This window comes from Ricinus communis, chromosome 7, assembly GCF_019578655.1.
Source record: "Ricinus communis isolate WT05 ecotype wild-type chromosome 7, ASM1957865v1, whole genome shotgun sequence".
NCBI classification, from domain to species: domain Eukaryota; kingdom Viridiplantae; phylum Streptophyta; class Magnoliopsida; order Malpighiales; family Euphorbiaceae; genus Ricinus; species Ricinus communis.
Genome location: NC_063262.1, coordinates 13852270 through 13867152, shown reverse-complemented (window position 1 = coordinate 13867152; position 14883 = coordinate 13852270). Strand labels below are relative to the sequence as shown.

The following is a 14883-nucleotide window of genomic DNA, read 5'->3' as shown; positions in this document are numbered from 1 at the left end:
TTTTATATGTTTAAGTGTTTATATGTCAAAAAATACACATAAAATGGTGTCAAATAGTGAAAAATAGTCAATTAGTACTGTGTAGAACCAATTCGGCTATATACATAACCGAGTGGTTTTGATGGCAAAGAAGACTAAGAAATTGTGACAATTTGATCCTTAAACTTGCTAAAATATCAATTTTACCTGTAATTTTTTTTTTTGACATTTAAATCTAAATTGATTATAGAAAAGTAATTTTAATTTAATTGTTTTCAATCTTAATTTGAGTTAGCCCGTTTCTAGTCTTCCAAAATTTGAGAAAGACAGTAACTTTCATTATAGGAATTTTTATAATTTTTTCGAGATCTGAATCCAAAAAATAAGTGCTGATGAAATTGATAAAATTTAAATTGAAAAAGTGATTAAATTGAGATTTAAGTAGATAATATAAAAAAGGTAAGGAATAAAAAAGTTAGCGGAGTTAATATGTAAATACATATAAATATATGATAAAATCTATAATTAAGCTCTTAAATTATTTTAGTTTTGTTTTAATGAATTTTTAAAGTTTTATTTTATTTTATTAATTCTATATATTTTCAATTTTTATTTAATTAAATATTTTCTATACATTATAATATTTTTAATTATTTTACTAAATTTCTATATTTTTACTTTTTATTTTTAAGAATTAATAAAAGTAAAATAAAATAAAATAAAAATTAAAAGACTTAACAAGTTTAATAATCCATTTCCTAAATATATGGATAATTTCTCATGAAGGACGGAGAGGGCATTCAGAAATTAGTCTTCATCAATTAAAAAAAATGGCACTCTCCATCTCCACATTTCAACCCCTCTACAGATTTTCCTTGAATTATCACCTTCAGAAGCACTCATTTCTTGTACTGCCTACCTCAATTTCCATCCCAAACCCTACCACTATCACTACCTTACCGCTGCTACTCCCCATTTGCCGAGCCACTAGGTCTCAAACTGGACCACTCAAGAAAACCTCTTCCAATTCCTCCTCTTCTTCTTCTTCAGCCTCTTCCAATAAGAAGAAGAAGAAAAGGGCCAAAAGTGGGGATGCTGCTGGTGCCAATAATTTGAGGGATGTTGACATAGTGAAGGCTGAAAATCAATATGTGGATGATAATAATGAGGATTCTTATTCGAACACGAATACGGATTCGAATTCACATTCAAACTCGTACTATCCGACTATGCCACTGCCGAAGCCACCAGCAGGATTTGTGGTTGATGAAAATGGGAAGGTTCTCATGGCTTCTAATAAGCGGATTGCTACCATTGTGAGTCATCTTCTAATGTACTTCTAAACCATTTTATCCTTTTTTCTTTAAAAAATTTCAGTTGTTATGTTCCAATTGTCAGTTCAGAAGTATAAATAGTAGTAACATGCTTATATATTTTAATGTTCAAACTCTCTTCGCTATTTGTTTGATACTCATTCACCAACCATTCTTTGAAGTTTTCCTCCTATCGATAGGGAGAAAAAGCACATTAACTGCTTTCTCCATAAGCTCTTGTTGTTTCATTCAACGATTTCTACTGAATTGTAATATAAGACTGCGTTATTTAAAAACTTCATTTAAAGATAGATTAAGATAGGATTACCTTTTTATTTTTTACATTAGCATAATAACCATGGGGTTGTTATGTGTTTTTTCTTTCTTCTGTTCATGAATTAAAAAATTCTAAAGAATTTTTGACAGGTTGATTCCTCCAATAATAATCCATTAGAGTGCATTATAAGAAGAGTCTTCAGAAGTTCACATGGGGATGAATGCATGCTGCTCTGCCCACTAGACACGTAAGGAATTCTGCTCCATTATGATTTTACAATGCATCAAGTAGAATCTTTTTGTAATATTTGAAATTCATTGCTGCAGGCCTGTTCAGATATTAAAGAGCACAAATATTGATGGGTGGTCAGCTGTATGTTTCTCTGTCCCTTAATGCTACAGTAGAAAATGTCTTGAGTTTCTTTTTCTTTATCTCTGCGACGTTCCAATTCACCAAATAGCAAATGTTAAAATCTGCCTCTTAACTTAACTGCATCAAGTCTTTCCTGCTGTGGGAAAATGACGCTAGATTCTGGATATCAAATTTGGTTATGATTCTTCTGTTACTCTTCTTTGTCTCTCTTCTTTTAAAATAACATCAGATTTAAGCATAATTTGTCTTTTCTTTGATTTTAGAACTCTTTTGATTTGATAGTGAGCTATCTAAGTTGCAATATTACATCTTTTCTTACCCTAGGTTTGCAATAAAGAGAATAAGGGGGAGGGGAGTGGAATGGAAGGGAGGACAAAATATTATCACTTCTTATGGTAGTAATCTAGATAAGGAAATTGAATAGGAACAATCATTGTGTAACACATTTTAGCAATGCTATTCTGTTTATGTGGCATCATGCACAACCATATAGCATTTCACATGTGCAATGGCGCTTGCATGGTTCTTACACTTTAGCTTAACACCATTTAGCTTAAGTAATTCATATACCACTGCTGGTTGTAGGTTCCTCTTGACATGCTAGTTTAATGAGACTGATATAATAGTATTATTATATGATGTATCTTTTGGACTGAAGAATTTCTTGTAAGTACATACACTTGCTTTTGTGTTTATAATGGAAATTCTTAGGGGAAGTTTTCGTGGTACTCAATAGCTGGTGCCTACGAACTTGTGGACTTATAGACAGTTAACAAGTTATTAATCAGTTAACGCTATAGCATGCTTGCCTATTCTAGTGTCATAAAGATAATAAAAAGAAACTCTGTTTAACAATGTAATTTGAATTTTATTAATCCAAACTTGATCGCTGAGATAGAGGAAATTGACTGATTTTTGAAATTTTGATCTTTATGATCTTTTGTGAGAGGTGATCAAAATGATAATAGCAATCTCATTGTTATGCCTTGAGGTTTTACATAGTGTCAAGAGGCCATAGGTTCTGGTCTTCCATGGGCACATTTCATTTTAATTTCAAACTTTGGTATTAGGAGATTTTGAATAAAAAAAAAATGCTAGAAAGACATATATCTCAGCAAAGGAGGAATTTGTATACACGTCTTATGATTTTATCTCTATATTTGGTCTTTGGGAGCTAAAATTTTGATTAAACTTGTGAAATATTTGAGGATGAAGGGCAAAAAGGGCAACCGAACATGTGATTGCAGTTATAGTTGTGGGTGATAAAATTGGACTCCTAAACTACCCCTGGGTAAAACTTTATATTTCCTGGCTTGAAGATTATTAAGTTGCAGTTTCTGGTGCTTATTTGGATGAATGTACTTTTTCTTGCTCTTTTCATTATTTCATTATTGTCCTTTCCCCTGGAAAAAATTTTCAGTCAACTTTGTAAGTCTACATGCTTCTTATTTCAGGTCAGTGATGAAGAAGTTGAAGCAATTCTTCCAGCTGCTGCATATGCTCTGGCCAAGATACACATGCACCTAGTGCATAGCGGGTACGATAGAATAAAGTTTGTAACAGCCTTAAAATATTTCAAGGGTCAAATTTTATGTTAGTTCAAAGATTGGCTCGGGGTGCTTGACACAGTTGGATTTCATGCTTGTGATGTCCCATCAGGTTTTGTTATACAGCAAGGGGAGGATTTTGTTACTCTGAAGATGACATATTTGATTTCCGCACAGGTAGTAATCTTCCTACATTACATTCCTTTAATTATTAAGCTATTATTGTATATCAGTGGTCAACCCCTTTTCTCTGATATTTTTTCCCTTTAAGTTCAAGGTTTTAGGAAGACCTGTAACAATCATGCAGTGTTGTTTATTTCTTAAACACATAAATCAAGCAATGAGATTGTTTTATTAGTTTAAATTATAAATGCAGATTTGGTTATAAGTTGAGACACTTAAAGATTGATATTGTATAACACCCATGATTTGGTGTAAGTGGGCTTGCTACCCCTTCTATAAGATGCTCGTCTGGATGAAGCCTTGAAAACATATACAAAAGGAGACCAACAAAATTTAGGCCAAAAAAAGAAAAGAAAAAAAGAGAGGATAAAACATCTTGGTTTTTCTCATTATGTTTCCGGCGTTCTGCCTCTGCTTCTCTTGTAGTCTTATAGTTATGCCTTGCTTCTCTATCATACAAGCAGAACTGTCCCTTCTCTTTTCTTCTTCTAATCTGCAAACAGAGCCACAATGAAATGGAAGAAAAGAGGTATAGTGGTGGTGTTACAGTCTATTAATTGACCAACTCAAAAACAAAGTGGAAAAGGGATGATGGTGCAATAACTGTATACCAATCCTGACTAACGACGAATTTTGTAGGGTACCAACAAACTATATATTGTACTTGACCAACTATATTACATCTCGGATAAAGTTATCTGTCTTTGTTGGCATAGCGTATTGGTGCTGCTAACAGGAGGTATAGTCTTCAACATGGATTGTTAGACATGTACTAGCTAAGCCATTTGGGGAATTGCTAGTGGATTACAAGAACTAATTCTCATTATTCATTGAATTTTTCCCCTTTACAACATGCATACTGTGATGCAGATGACAGGAGACTTTAGAAAAACAAAGTTTAAAGAATCAAGAAATTTAAAATTAGAGTCTAGATAAAGGCTTGAGGCACTTCTCAGGCTCAAGCTCTAGCACCTTAATCGTTATAAGATGGGCGACTCACCCTAAAGAGGCTCACTTCTACGTGATTAAAACAACATTAATCTAATATTCTAATTAATAAACTTAAGGTGATCTCATACATGCCAAATCAAATTAAAACTGAATAAGAAGAAAGAAACCCATGTTTTGTTAATTTGGTTGTATTTTGTGCCTCACTTTATTGGTCATGTGCCTCAGCCTTGTGCCTAGGCTCCAGAAACCCTTAACACCTTGGTGTCCATGACCCCTTAGCGCCTTGTGCTTTTAGTAACTATGTCGAACGCTATAGAAGGTCTATTAGACTACATATATGTGTGTATTGAGATGAGTATAGAATAATGGACTACATATATATGTGTGTAATTTTTTTATGGTTTCAAAAGCATTAGCAAGGATTCTGAATGTTTTATGTTGTTAAATAAGTAGTTTGATTTATTTATTTATTTTTAAAATACAACATAATTCGGCTTTGTCTTTTGTGCCTCACTGTGTTGGTCATGTGGTGCCTACGATCCAAAAACCCTTAACGCCTTGGTGTACCATGACCCTTAACGCTCTTTGTGCCTTTAATAACTATATCTAAACGTTATAGAAGGTCTATTGGAATATTGTCAAATACTTTGTATGCTTTTTAGAGTCCTATTTAACATTTGTTTACATAAAATATCTCTGGTTGGTTGTTTAGAGTTTGAGGTATATTTCTAGAACTTTCAAAATTTTTTAAGACAAGTTATCTGAATTTCTCAAATACTTTTATTTTATTTTAAAATATGAGTCCTTGGTGTAGGATAGTTTCTGTACTTCTAGTTTTCTTTGGAGCTGTTGGATTTGTGAGAGGAGAAAAAAGCAAAAAGCACAATAGCATCATAACAACACAACAAACTGAAAAAATACAACTAAATTTTTTTTTATTTTTCTTCTTCATTTTTCAATATAAGGCTTTTCTATTACAAGAACCCTCCTCTATAGCTCTTACTATCTTTTTTTTTCACTCTTTTTGTTCATTAGTTTTCATCAACACATTGCATATATATAGCAACAAGTTTAGCACAAGTCAACAACTACTACATATACCGACTCTTTTTAAATCTAGGATTTTCATTTCTTTCCAAATAACATTTCACTATTATAAAGTATCACCTTAAAATCAGGAAATATCTTAGCAATTCCAACAGGATCCATATCTAAAGAGTACAAAGACTAGTATTAGGATTCTAATGTGAATGTCTCTCTTTAGGATTAATTTGGATATAAAAACCCATTATTGTAATGCTTTCTATTCATTTTTTTTTCAAGCAATAATAAAAAGTGTAGCAATCTTGTTGTTTTGGATCGTGTGATGCAATATAACTCTGGGCGTGATACCAAGGGGAATCTTGATTGTGATGCCCAACTCCTTTGGACTTCCAATTGCGAAACCTAGAATAATTTCTTTTCTTTGTCTTCTTTTTTGAAAAGCCCTTTTGATATCTCATTCTGAGTTCAGGACATCATATACATCCTTTATTTTTTGTCCTCAAGTCTCTTTTGCTTTCCCCCATTTAAATTGAAGCTTCTTGAGTTACATGGGCCACTAGGATTGCTCCAAAAGAAAAATGGTTTTAATTTGAGTCTTTGATGAGGCCCTTGTATGAGATATTTTACTAACTTGCAATGCCTGTAAAATGTTGCAGATGATGGTCAAGATGTAGATGGCTTGCCAACTGAAGGTGTAGAAATTACATGCTTCCACCTGGTAATTGATAGCCTCTTTGGGAGCATATAGTCTTATTCTCTTTGTTTTAAATAATGATCTGTAATTTATAGGCATTCTCTTTACCTCTTTCTTAATTATGCATGTTGATACTATCAGATGATGATTGGTAACTACATGTAAGCTTATATGTATTTTTTCGTAGAAACAGTGATAGTGTTTGTCTATTTATGTCTTCTTGATAGTCTTAAGATGCAAACTTATAACCTCGGTCAAATGTTCAGGAGGTATTGTTGACTATTATAGATAGCTTTTTCCTGGGTAGTTTTCTCTAGAGGAATGTTTCTAATTTGGATTATGACCACAGAAGTCCCATTTCACAAATGATTCTTGGACTATCTTTTGAAAGTCATGAGCAACAAACTTTTCAACACCTCATTCTACGTCTCTTTAGTCTTCTAGCTCTCCATGTACTGCTTTTATTTTGACCTTAAAGAAAATTGGAATTTTGTTGTCGTTGGTCATTGAACAATCTTCTGTTGTACTTCTTGTTGACTTTCTATTGCTACAACAAATTTCTTTTTGATGCATTTTCTTGGCCTCCGATCTTTTAGCAATTTCGTAATTTTATCTAGTGGAGGGAAGGAATTGTTCCTTGTCTTCAAGGTTTCATTATCCCCTTCCTTCTTAGAGATATGAAACCTTTGGATTTGAACGTGGCTCCAAATAGTATCTCATGTGCTCAAATAACTCATTTTCAATCAGCTCATGATAAATAAAATTTCAAAATTGTTAGAATTTTCACCTGCAAGAATGCCTTGGTTATTAGTTCTGCAGCTACTTTAATTTGAACCAATTGATGGAATTCTCATGTTTTTTATCTCTCTCTCTCTCCTTTTTATTGTGGATGTGAAACACCCTCTATCTATATATAATCAATATGACATCTTGAGCTGGGATATCCGCAGATCTCTGCTTTTAGCATGAAGTGGCTATGGTTAGGGCTCAAGTGTGTAATTGTAACTTCTTTGTTGCATGCCCAAAGCTATTACATTACAACAGATGATGACCCTTTTTAAGAATCTGTGTTCATATTAACATTGATTATGGATTTGCATTGCCCTTTAAAATTGAGTTGATTTCTTTCTTTGTGTTTATTTATGCAGGATGGTGCTCATTACATGATTTATACACCATCCGACCCACTTTTGTTCGTTGCTGTCAAGGTAATAATAGAACAATGAACTGCAATTTTAGTTGATTAATCGTTATTCACTAGGACATTCATATTCTCTTTTCAGAATATTTGATGTGTAGAAACTCCATGGGCCTTGAGAGTGTTTGGGCTAAATGATATCAATGACCAAGTGGAGTTGGAACCTCACTTTGCACAAAACCAGTTGGCTTATGCTAAGGCCTCGCCTACTCCACATATATTCCATTTTATGCTCTTCTACTTTTTCCATCTGGGATTATATCTTCCAACACTCCCCCTCAAGTGCAACTAGGCTTGGACCAGTTGTCACTTGCCAAAGATGGGCCTACTTTAGAGGTCCATCACAAACACACCTAGGCCTACATTTTAAGGCCCTAAGTCAACAAACAGGTCTAGACTTCTCTGTTATCCAAACTCCAGGTCCTTAAATACGATCCCGGTATCATCTAGCCATTAAGCCATCTTCAACTTTGATATTATGTAGAAACTCCATGGACCATGAGAGTATTGGGCCAAATGATATCAGTGGCCATATAAGTGGCTTTGCAGCCTCACCTTACACAAAACCAACTGGCTTGTGCTATGATCCAATCTACTCCACGTATATTCCACTCTATGTTCTTATTACTTTTCTCATGTGGGATTATATTCTCCAACATGATGTAACCTACAAGAGAGTTTAAGTGGGTTACATTAGTTGATGAGTCCATAGAGAAGTATATTCAGCCAAAATGTTGCAGAAGATCATTTTTGTACTAAAACTGGCTTTAAATCTGACTTTGGCCAACTTCATTTACAAAGAGCATCTAATATGGCCACTTTTTATATGTCCATGAACTTGACCTAAGAAACTGTTACGAAATCTTGGTAGGTCACCACAAAAGTTTGGAACCTAACAGTATCATGGACCTGATTATGCTAAGGCTTAAAATCTCTCTCTTATAGTTTTGAAGCTTGATTTATAGCCATTTATAATGACTAGTAGTTTTTAATTATTAATCACATACTACAAAAGGCTGAATTATATCCAGAACTCAATTGGCTGAAGAACAGGGAGTGTTTCCATTCTTATGTCGAGAGTGGAACTTACAAAATTAGATGTTGTTTGTGCAGGATCAAAATGGACAACTGCAAATTGCTGATGATGTAAGCAACATACAATCTCACATAATACTTTTGCTTTTGCATTTCCTTTAGTTTTCCATCTGCTGAATTAGGAATGAGTTCTCTAGTTAAAATGATGGTATATGGCATACTAGAAAATGATATTATATGATGACATGCTTTTTTCTCCAAAAATTGCAACTCATATTTTCTATATGCTTGCCATTTATGTGCATAGTGGGGGGTTATTGATGAAAGACCATGAACATTTCTACTTTCTCTGATATGTTATGCTTGCATAAATGTTTGCAATTGGATTGACAACTAATTAACTGCATATTCTGAACTCGTCATTTTCAACCATGTTAACAATTGGCCAATGTGTCTGTGATTTGATCATGTGCTCAGGTTATATATAGGGCCTAAGAATTTATAAGAGTATAAGTTTGAGAATTCAATGCCAAGTTGAAAAGTTAGAAGGATTTATGATGGCAGCTTAGTAGTAGCAATGTCTCTTGCACACGTCCATGCACACTAGCTCAAACAAAATAAAAGTTGGAAATGTTCAAAACTTAGATTATTTGCAGTTGGAACAGTTCTGAGCCTAGCCCTTAACTTTTAGCTCTTTGGTAATGTGATCCTCAATTGTAGACCCCCCATGAAGTATTTCCTCCAATATGGCGTTGGGAATTTCTCCATGGATATATTGTTAGGATAATAATGCACCTCATTTTCTTTTGTTGTGAGCACTAATAATCACATGGATAAGAAAAAGTTATTGTCCTTATGTTAAAAAATTATATCTATAGCTCATGAACATAAAATTATTCCCAACTCTTATCATGATGCCTTGTATTGTAATTAGATTATGCTCACTGTTTGGCAGATACCCTGCCTGACTGGATCTTTTCTCACACATGGTTAAGCAAAAATGGCAGAAAATTTGATTGTAGTAGGACATTGAAGTTTGAGGATTACAATGCAAAATATATCTATGAATTTTGAGGGATAAATCCAAAGTTATTTCATTGCAGTTAATAAATGATGCTCTCATATCTGAAAATCTACTGGTGAATAGTTTCATTTTAGCTTCAGAACAGAACAAAGATAACTATGGTGCCTATTGAGAGGCTAAGAATGAAATAAACCATCCAGTAGGAATCATGGAAAAAAGAGAGTTTGGGTGTTGAATCCTGTCATTCAGCTGAGTTATGGAGACATTACTCTCCATCATATTGCTATCATTTTTCATTTGCCTACTAGTTAGTTATTCTCCATATTGGCGCCAATCACTGACATTAGCATGTTGGACTCTCTTGATTATGTGCTTTTGTCATTTGCAAAAGATGAAAAATATTCACTCAAGAGAATCACCTGCACTAGCATATGCATGCATTACAATTTCGTTTGCAAGTTCTTGAAAAATTTGAGGTTACATGATTTAAAGTTAACTGAAGCTAAGTTCTGATAACTCTTTGAGTCTGGTTCTTGTGTGGAAACAGGATCTCTTGGAGGACCCTGCTATCATAAGTGCCATTGATGAGGATACTGAATTTAATGCCCTGGTGGTGTGTAGCTTGTCTTTGTAGATGCTGATTTTTCCATGCTGAAAAGCTTTTATTGATTCTGATGTCACTTTTTGCAGGAGGAAGAAGCAGCTCTTCTAGAATCGTTGATGGGTGAAAGATGACCAGGTAGTTGGTGTTAATCTGAGTAGAATCTTTAAAACTTTTCCTTTCAAGTGGCTTTTAGTTACAACTCTTTGAAAGTATCTAACCCGGAAAACATGTAAAGAGTTGCAAGAACATTACTTGGTAATTTCTTTGTTTCTGTACATAGGCCATTTGCTAGCTAAATATATTGAACTATGAGGAAGTGCTTTTGATATGAATCTTGGCCAACTATTATTAGATATATCACCATTGCCTTATTCACTGTGCTCACTCAAAAGGAAAGTAGCCACTTGACTACTCAAAAGATGCTCTCTGTTTTATTGTGCCCAACTTATGCCGTTTATAGTTGGTGCATTCACTCCGTTATATAAGACCTTAATGGGAAAGAGCAAAATCCTGTTTGAGATTGTTGATGGATGTTAAAAAATTAGGTTTAGATTTTTCTCGATTCAATAGGTTAATTTTTAAAATCTTTGACAATCTGCATTTGTCAAGTTTACTTCTAGAAAAGAATTAATTAATTAATTTTTTTAAAAAGAATAGTTTTCCAAAGTCCAATTTAAAATAACCTTTTCTAAACGCGTTTTTGTCGATCGCAATACTAGATCCATGCGTACTGATTCGGTGAAAATCAAAATTGTTGATTAAATGCATGTCAACATTTTGATTAAAAAAGATAATTACTATTTATCTTCTTATTTTTACTCTAATAAACTTGTGATATATTTTTACCAAATTAAATATTAGCTTTCTGCATCTAAAACCGATGCAGTTAGAGGATTAAATGAGAAAATATATATGTGATTTAGTCTGAACTTTTGAAATTCATTCAAAATTGATTCTTTTATTATGTTAAAGTGAATTTATTAGTTGTAGTGGTAGTAATTGTTACTTTTACAATGAATTGATTTTAAAATTTAACAAAAATAATTAATTATTTCTACTTATTCTAACTTTTAGCACAATTTAATCTTAAAAATTTAAATATTTGAAAAAATATTTAGATTTAAAGTAATATTATCAAATTAGTATGTAATTTAACTTGAATTATTAAAATAGAATATATATTTATAATTAGAAATATTTGTTTTTATAATTGTTTTAATAGACATTAGAATTAAATTATACTAAAAACAAAAATTTGACTCGAATTTGATAAAAAAATAATTTTGGTAGATTTCAATACTTGATAAGAAGTCTAAGGATCAAATTATATTACCAATTTGATCTTTTGACTACATTGTCTTTGAACGGAATGAGATAATAATTAGCTCTGTAAAAAATATAAAATAAATTTAATATAATAAAATTGACAAAGAGGCAACTTGTATATTAAGTAAAAATTATAAGGGAAAAAATAATTACTCTTAGAAAATAGAATTCAATAGATTTTGACATTGGAGATATTATTTAAATTAAAAATTCGATAATTTTAAGTTATCAATTGAATTTTAATATATATTATATGTTAATGATTTAAGGGCGGATAGATGAGATTTGTTGTGATTTTAACAAATAAATTTTAGAATAGAAAAAATTAAAAAGAAAGCATCTGACTGAGACAGAAAAATAAAAACAAATAGAGTAAATATATAGATTAATTATTTTATTCTCTGTAGGCCGAATAGGGGAAACAAAGTTTATTGAATGTACAGAAAGGAAGTGTCATATATGTTAATCCATTATTTATAATAATATTTAGAACAGATGAGCCTACTCCTTTGAAGTATTGAGGAAATGGTTACTAAAGATATTATCTCGTAAACTTTTGGCGGAGATTGTGTTCAATGAAATACCCAGCGGATCTCCACCATATTCGTCAAATATGACTAATAGGTTGGTGGAATTGTCAAGGAAAGCTCGAGGAACATGATACCTACAAGAAACAAAAAAGAAATAATATAACATTAAATTCTTGTAATATGAGTTTACTTAATTACGAATTTAACGAAAAAAGATAATTTAATATGCATTTTAACATCCCATTCCCATATATTCATTCATTAAACTTCTAGATTTTATAAAATTAACTACAGGCCTTATTAGGGTATAATCGAGCAGAATGGAGTAAACTCAATATTAAGTAGCAATTTGCCCCCTATACTTGTTGGCCAATTTCAAATCACCCCAAAACGTTTGGCCCAATTTCTCCTAATATATAATAAACTTGTCAGTTTGCCCCATTATCAGCTTTAAGAATTTGTGTGCGAGTGACGGCTTGTTAAAGAATAAAAAAAAAATTCAATATAAATGAATTTACAAAAATAAAATAAAATAAAAATTGATACATAAAATGTAAATATGTTTCTTTCTTTCTCATTCTCCAATCTATTCAATTATCCTAAATAATTTTGAAACCTAAACTCAAAATCAAAGTTGTGTTTCAATCTTCGTTTTGGTCTCAGTTTTGATTTTTCTTTCTTCTTCATCGTCTCTCTCTCTAACAACAACATTCCAAAAGAGGCAAGTGTTTTTGTGGTTGTTGAGGCTGTTTGTGGTGGTTGTAGTGGCGGTGCAGGTGGCTGCGAATGTTAAGGCCGTTGCTGCTGTTGGTTTTTATTTCGTTGTTGTTATTGTTGGGTATAGTGGAAAGAGGAGTGAGACAATTCTTATAGAGATGGTGTTTGTGAAGATAGCAGAGAGAAAATAAAGAGGGTGGAGGAAGATGATGGTGGCTGTCGCGGTGGCAGTGGCAGTGGATGAAGAGCAGGAGGTGTTTGGAACGACGATGCTCTCTCTCTTTTTTCTTTTTCAATTCTTTTATCTAATTCTGTAATTTTTTCGAAAGAAATTCTGTGAGTTTTTATATTGAAATAGTTTTTCTGTTTTCTTTATATATTTGTAAAATGTGAATCAAATTATATATGATTCAAATGTTTTATAGGTTTGTATAGTAATGATTTTTAATTTTTTGAGAAAAACACTTCACCAACAAATGAAAGAGAAAAAAAAAAGATTAAAGATGGAAAAAATTAAAATTAATATTAATAGTATTTTATATATTTTTATTATAGCTTATTATAGCTTGTGGGAAGTCCACTTTCTTAAATTTGGAGTGAATCGACCAATTTATCAAATGTGTGAAGCAATTGGGCCAAGAAATTAGTTTTGGAATGATTTGAACTTGGCTAACAAGTTTCAGGGGGAATTGCTACTTAGTGAACTCCATTTGATATAATAACTAGAAATGTAATATTTTATTTAATTTTATCAAACTTTATTTATTTTATTATTAAATTTCATTATATTATACTAAGTTTGACTACTGTTAAAATTAGGGCTGAGCATGGATCTCGGTGATTCCCGCTCGAACCGAATAACCGTACCGAAAAGTACCATAACCAAAAAAACCGAAAATTTTTATAACCGAATTGAACCGATCCGAATTTTTTTACTATTATGATATGGTACTGGTTCTTTAGTAAAAACCGTACCGTAACCGTACCGTAACCGATCCGTCTTGTACTGATTCGGACCAAACCGTAGAACCAAAATTTTTACATATATTTATAAATAATTATTTATATTATATAAATAATACATATATTAAAAAAAATAATACATATACTCTATAAAAAATTATTTTATATTTATCATTTATATAATTCAAGCAATTGTTATCGAAATATAAAAAATAATATATATTAAAAATAACTATAATATTATAATATACTTTATACTCTATAAAAAATATAAGTTATATATATTAATATGTCACATACTATATTGATACTAGTAATCTAGTATACATACTATAATACTAGATTTAAAATTTATTTACTATTGAAAATTTTTGACAAATTAATTAAAAATTACTTAATTTAATAAAAAGTTATATAAATTAGTAAAAATTATAAAAAGATATTATTATATAAATATAATATTATTTACTCTATATTTATTAATAAATTAATTTTTAATTATATAATATTTTTATTTTAAGAATAATAATATTAATTATACTAAAAGTATTAATTTATATAAATATTAAAATTAAGAAATAAATATTTTAAAAATAATTTTTATATTATTATACTAATAAAACTTAAAAATTAAATATTTAGAAATAATTAATTTATTAACTTTTAAAATATTATAAATTAATATTAAAATATAAAAAAAATATTAAATTATATTTATAAATTTAATTTTTTTTTAAAGGATCAAACAAAACTTGAGAAAAAATTGTCAAAACATCTTTTAACAATATAGAAGTTCTTTAGTTCCTACAACAGCGGAGGTCCTCATTTGTTGTCAAGATTGGCTTAGAAATTCAAATAAACCTATCCAACTAGAAGAATCAATAGAGGATATTGAAAGCATAGAGTCAGGTAACATTTCTTTACTTCTTACATATGTTTGTTTATTATTGATGCTGTTAAGTCTTATTGACGTTATTTTTTACTTTTATTGTAGAAATTATTCAAGATCCTGAGATTGGTGAGTCCCTTATGCCAAGATTAAATGTAGAGTGCTAATTTTGAGGGGAGGTAATAACATTCCTTTGCTAATTTTGGACATGTATTTTAGTGCTACATAAAATTTGTA

General features: G+C 31.2%; 2 protein-coding genes across 3 annotated transcripts in view; one reads left to right on the top strand and one right to left on the bottom strand.

Annotated features, from left to right (window-relative positions):
- The first annotated feature begins 745 nt into the window (after positions 1-745).
- Positions 746-10592, top strand: LOC107261546. The gene is made up of 10 exons (XM_048376610.1): positions 746-1295; positions 1719-1816; positions 1896-1941; positions 3396-3478; positions 3601-3665; positions 6323-6384; positions 7509-7568; positions 8672-8704; positions 10165-10230; positions 10308-10592. Exons 1-10 carry the CDS (start codon positions 810-812, stop codon positions 10350-10352), a joined length of 1044 nt encoding a protein of 347 aa, XP_048232567.1. The 5' UTR covers positions 746-809; the 3' UTR covers positions 10353-10592.
- Positions 10593-11905: 1313 nt separating this feature from the next.
- LOC8282878 (beta-galactosidase 6) overlaps positions 11906-14883 on the bottom strand; it is a 33036-nt gene continuing 30058 nt past the window's right edge. For both annotated transcript variants that reach the window (XM_048376608.1, XM_048376609.1), the window contains exon 18: positions 11906-12211. In XM_048376608.1, the coding sequence (XP_048232565.1) occupies positions 12049-12211 (163 nt within the window). In that variant the 3' untranslated portion in view covers positions 11906-12048. The remainder of the gene's footprint in view (positions 12212-14883) is intronic.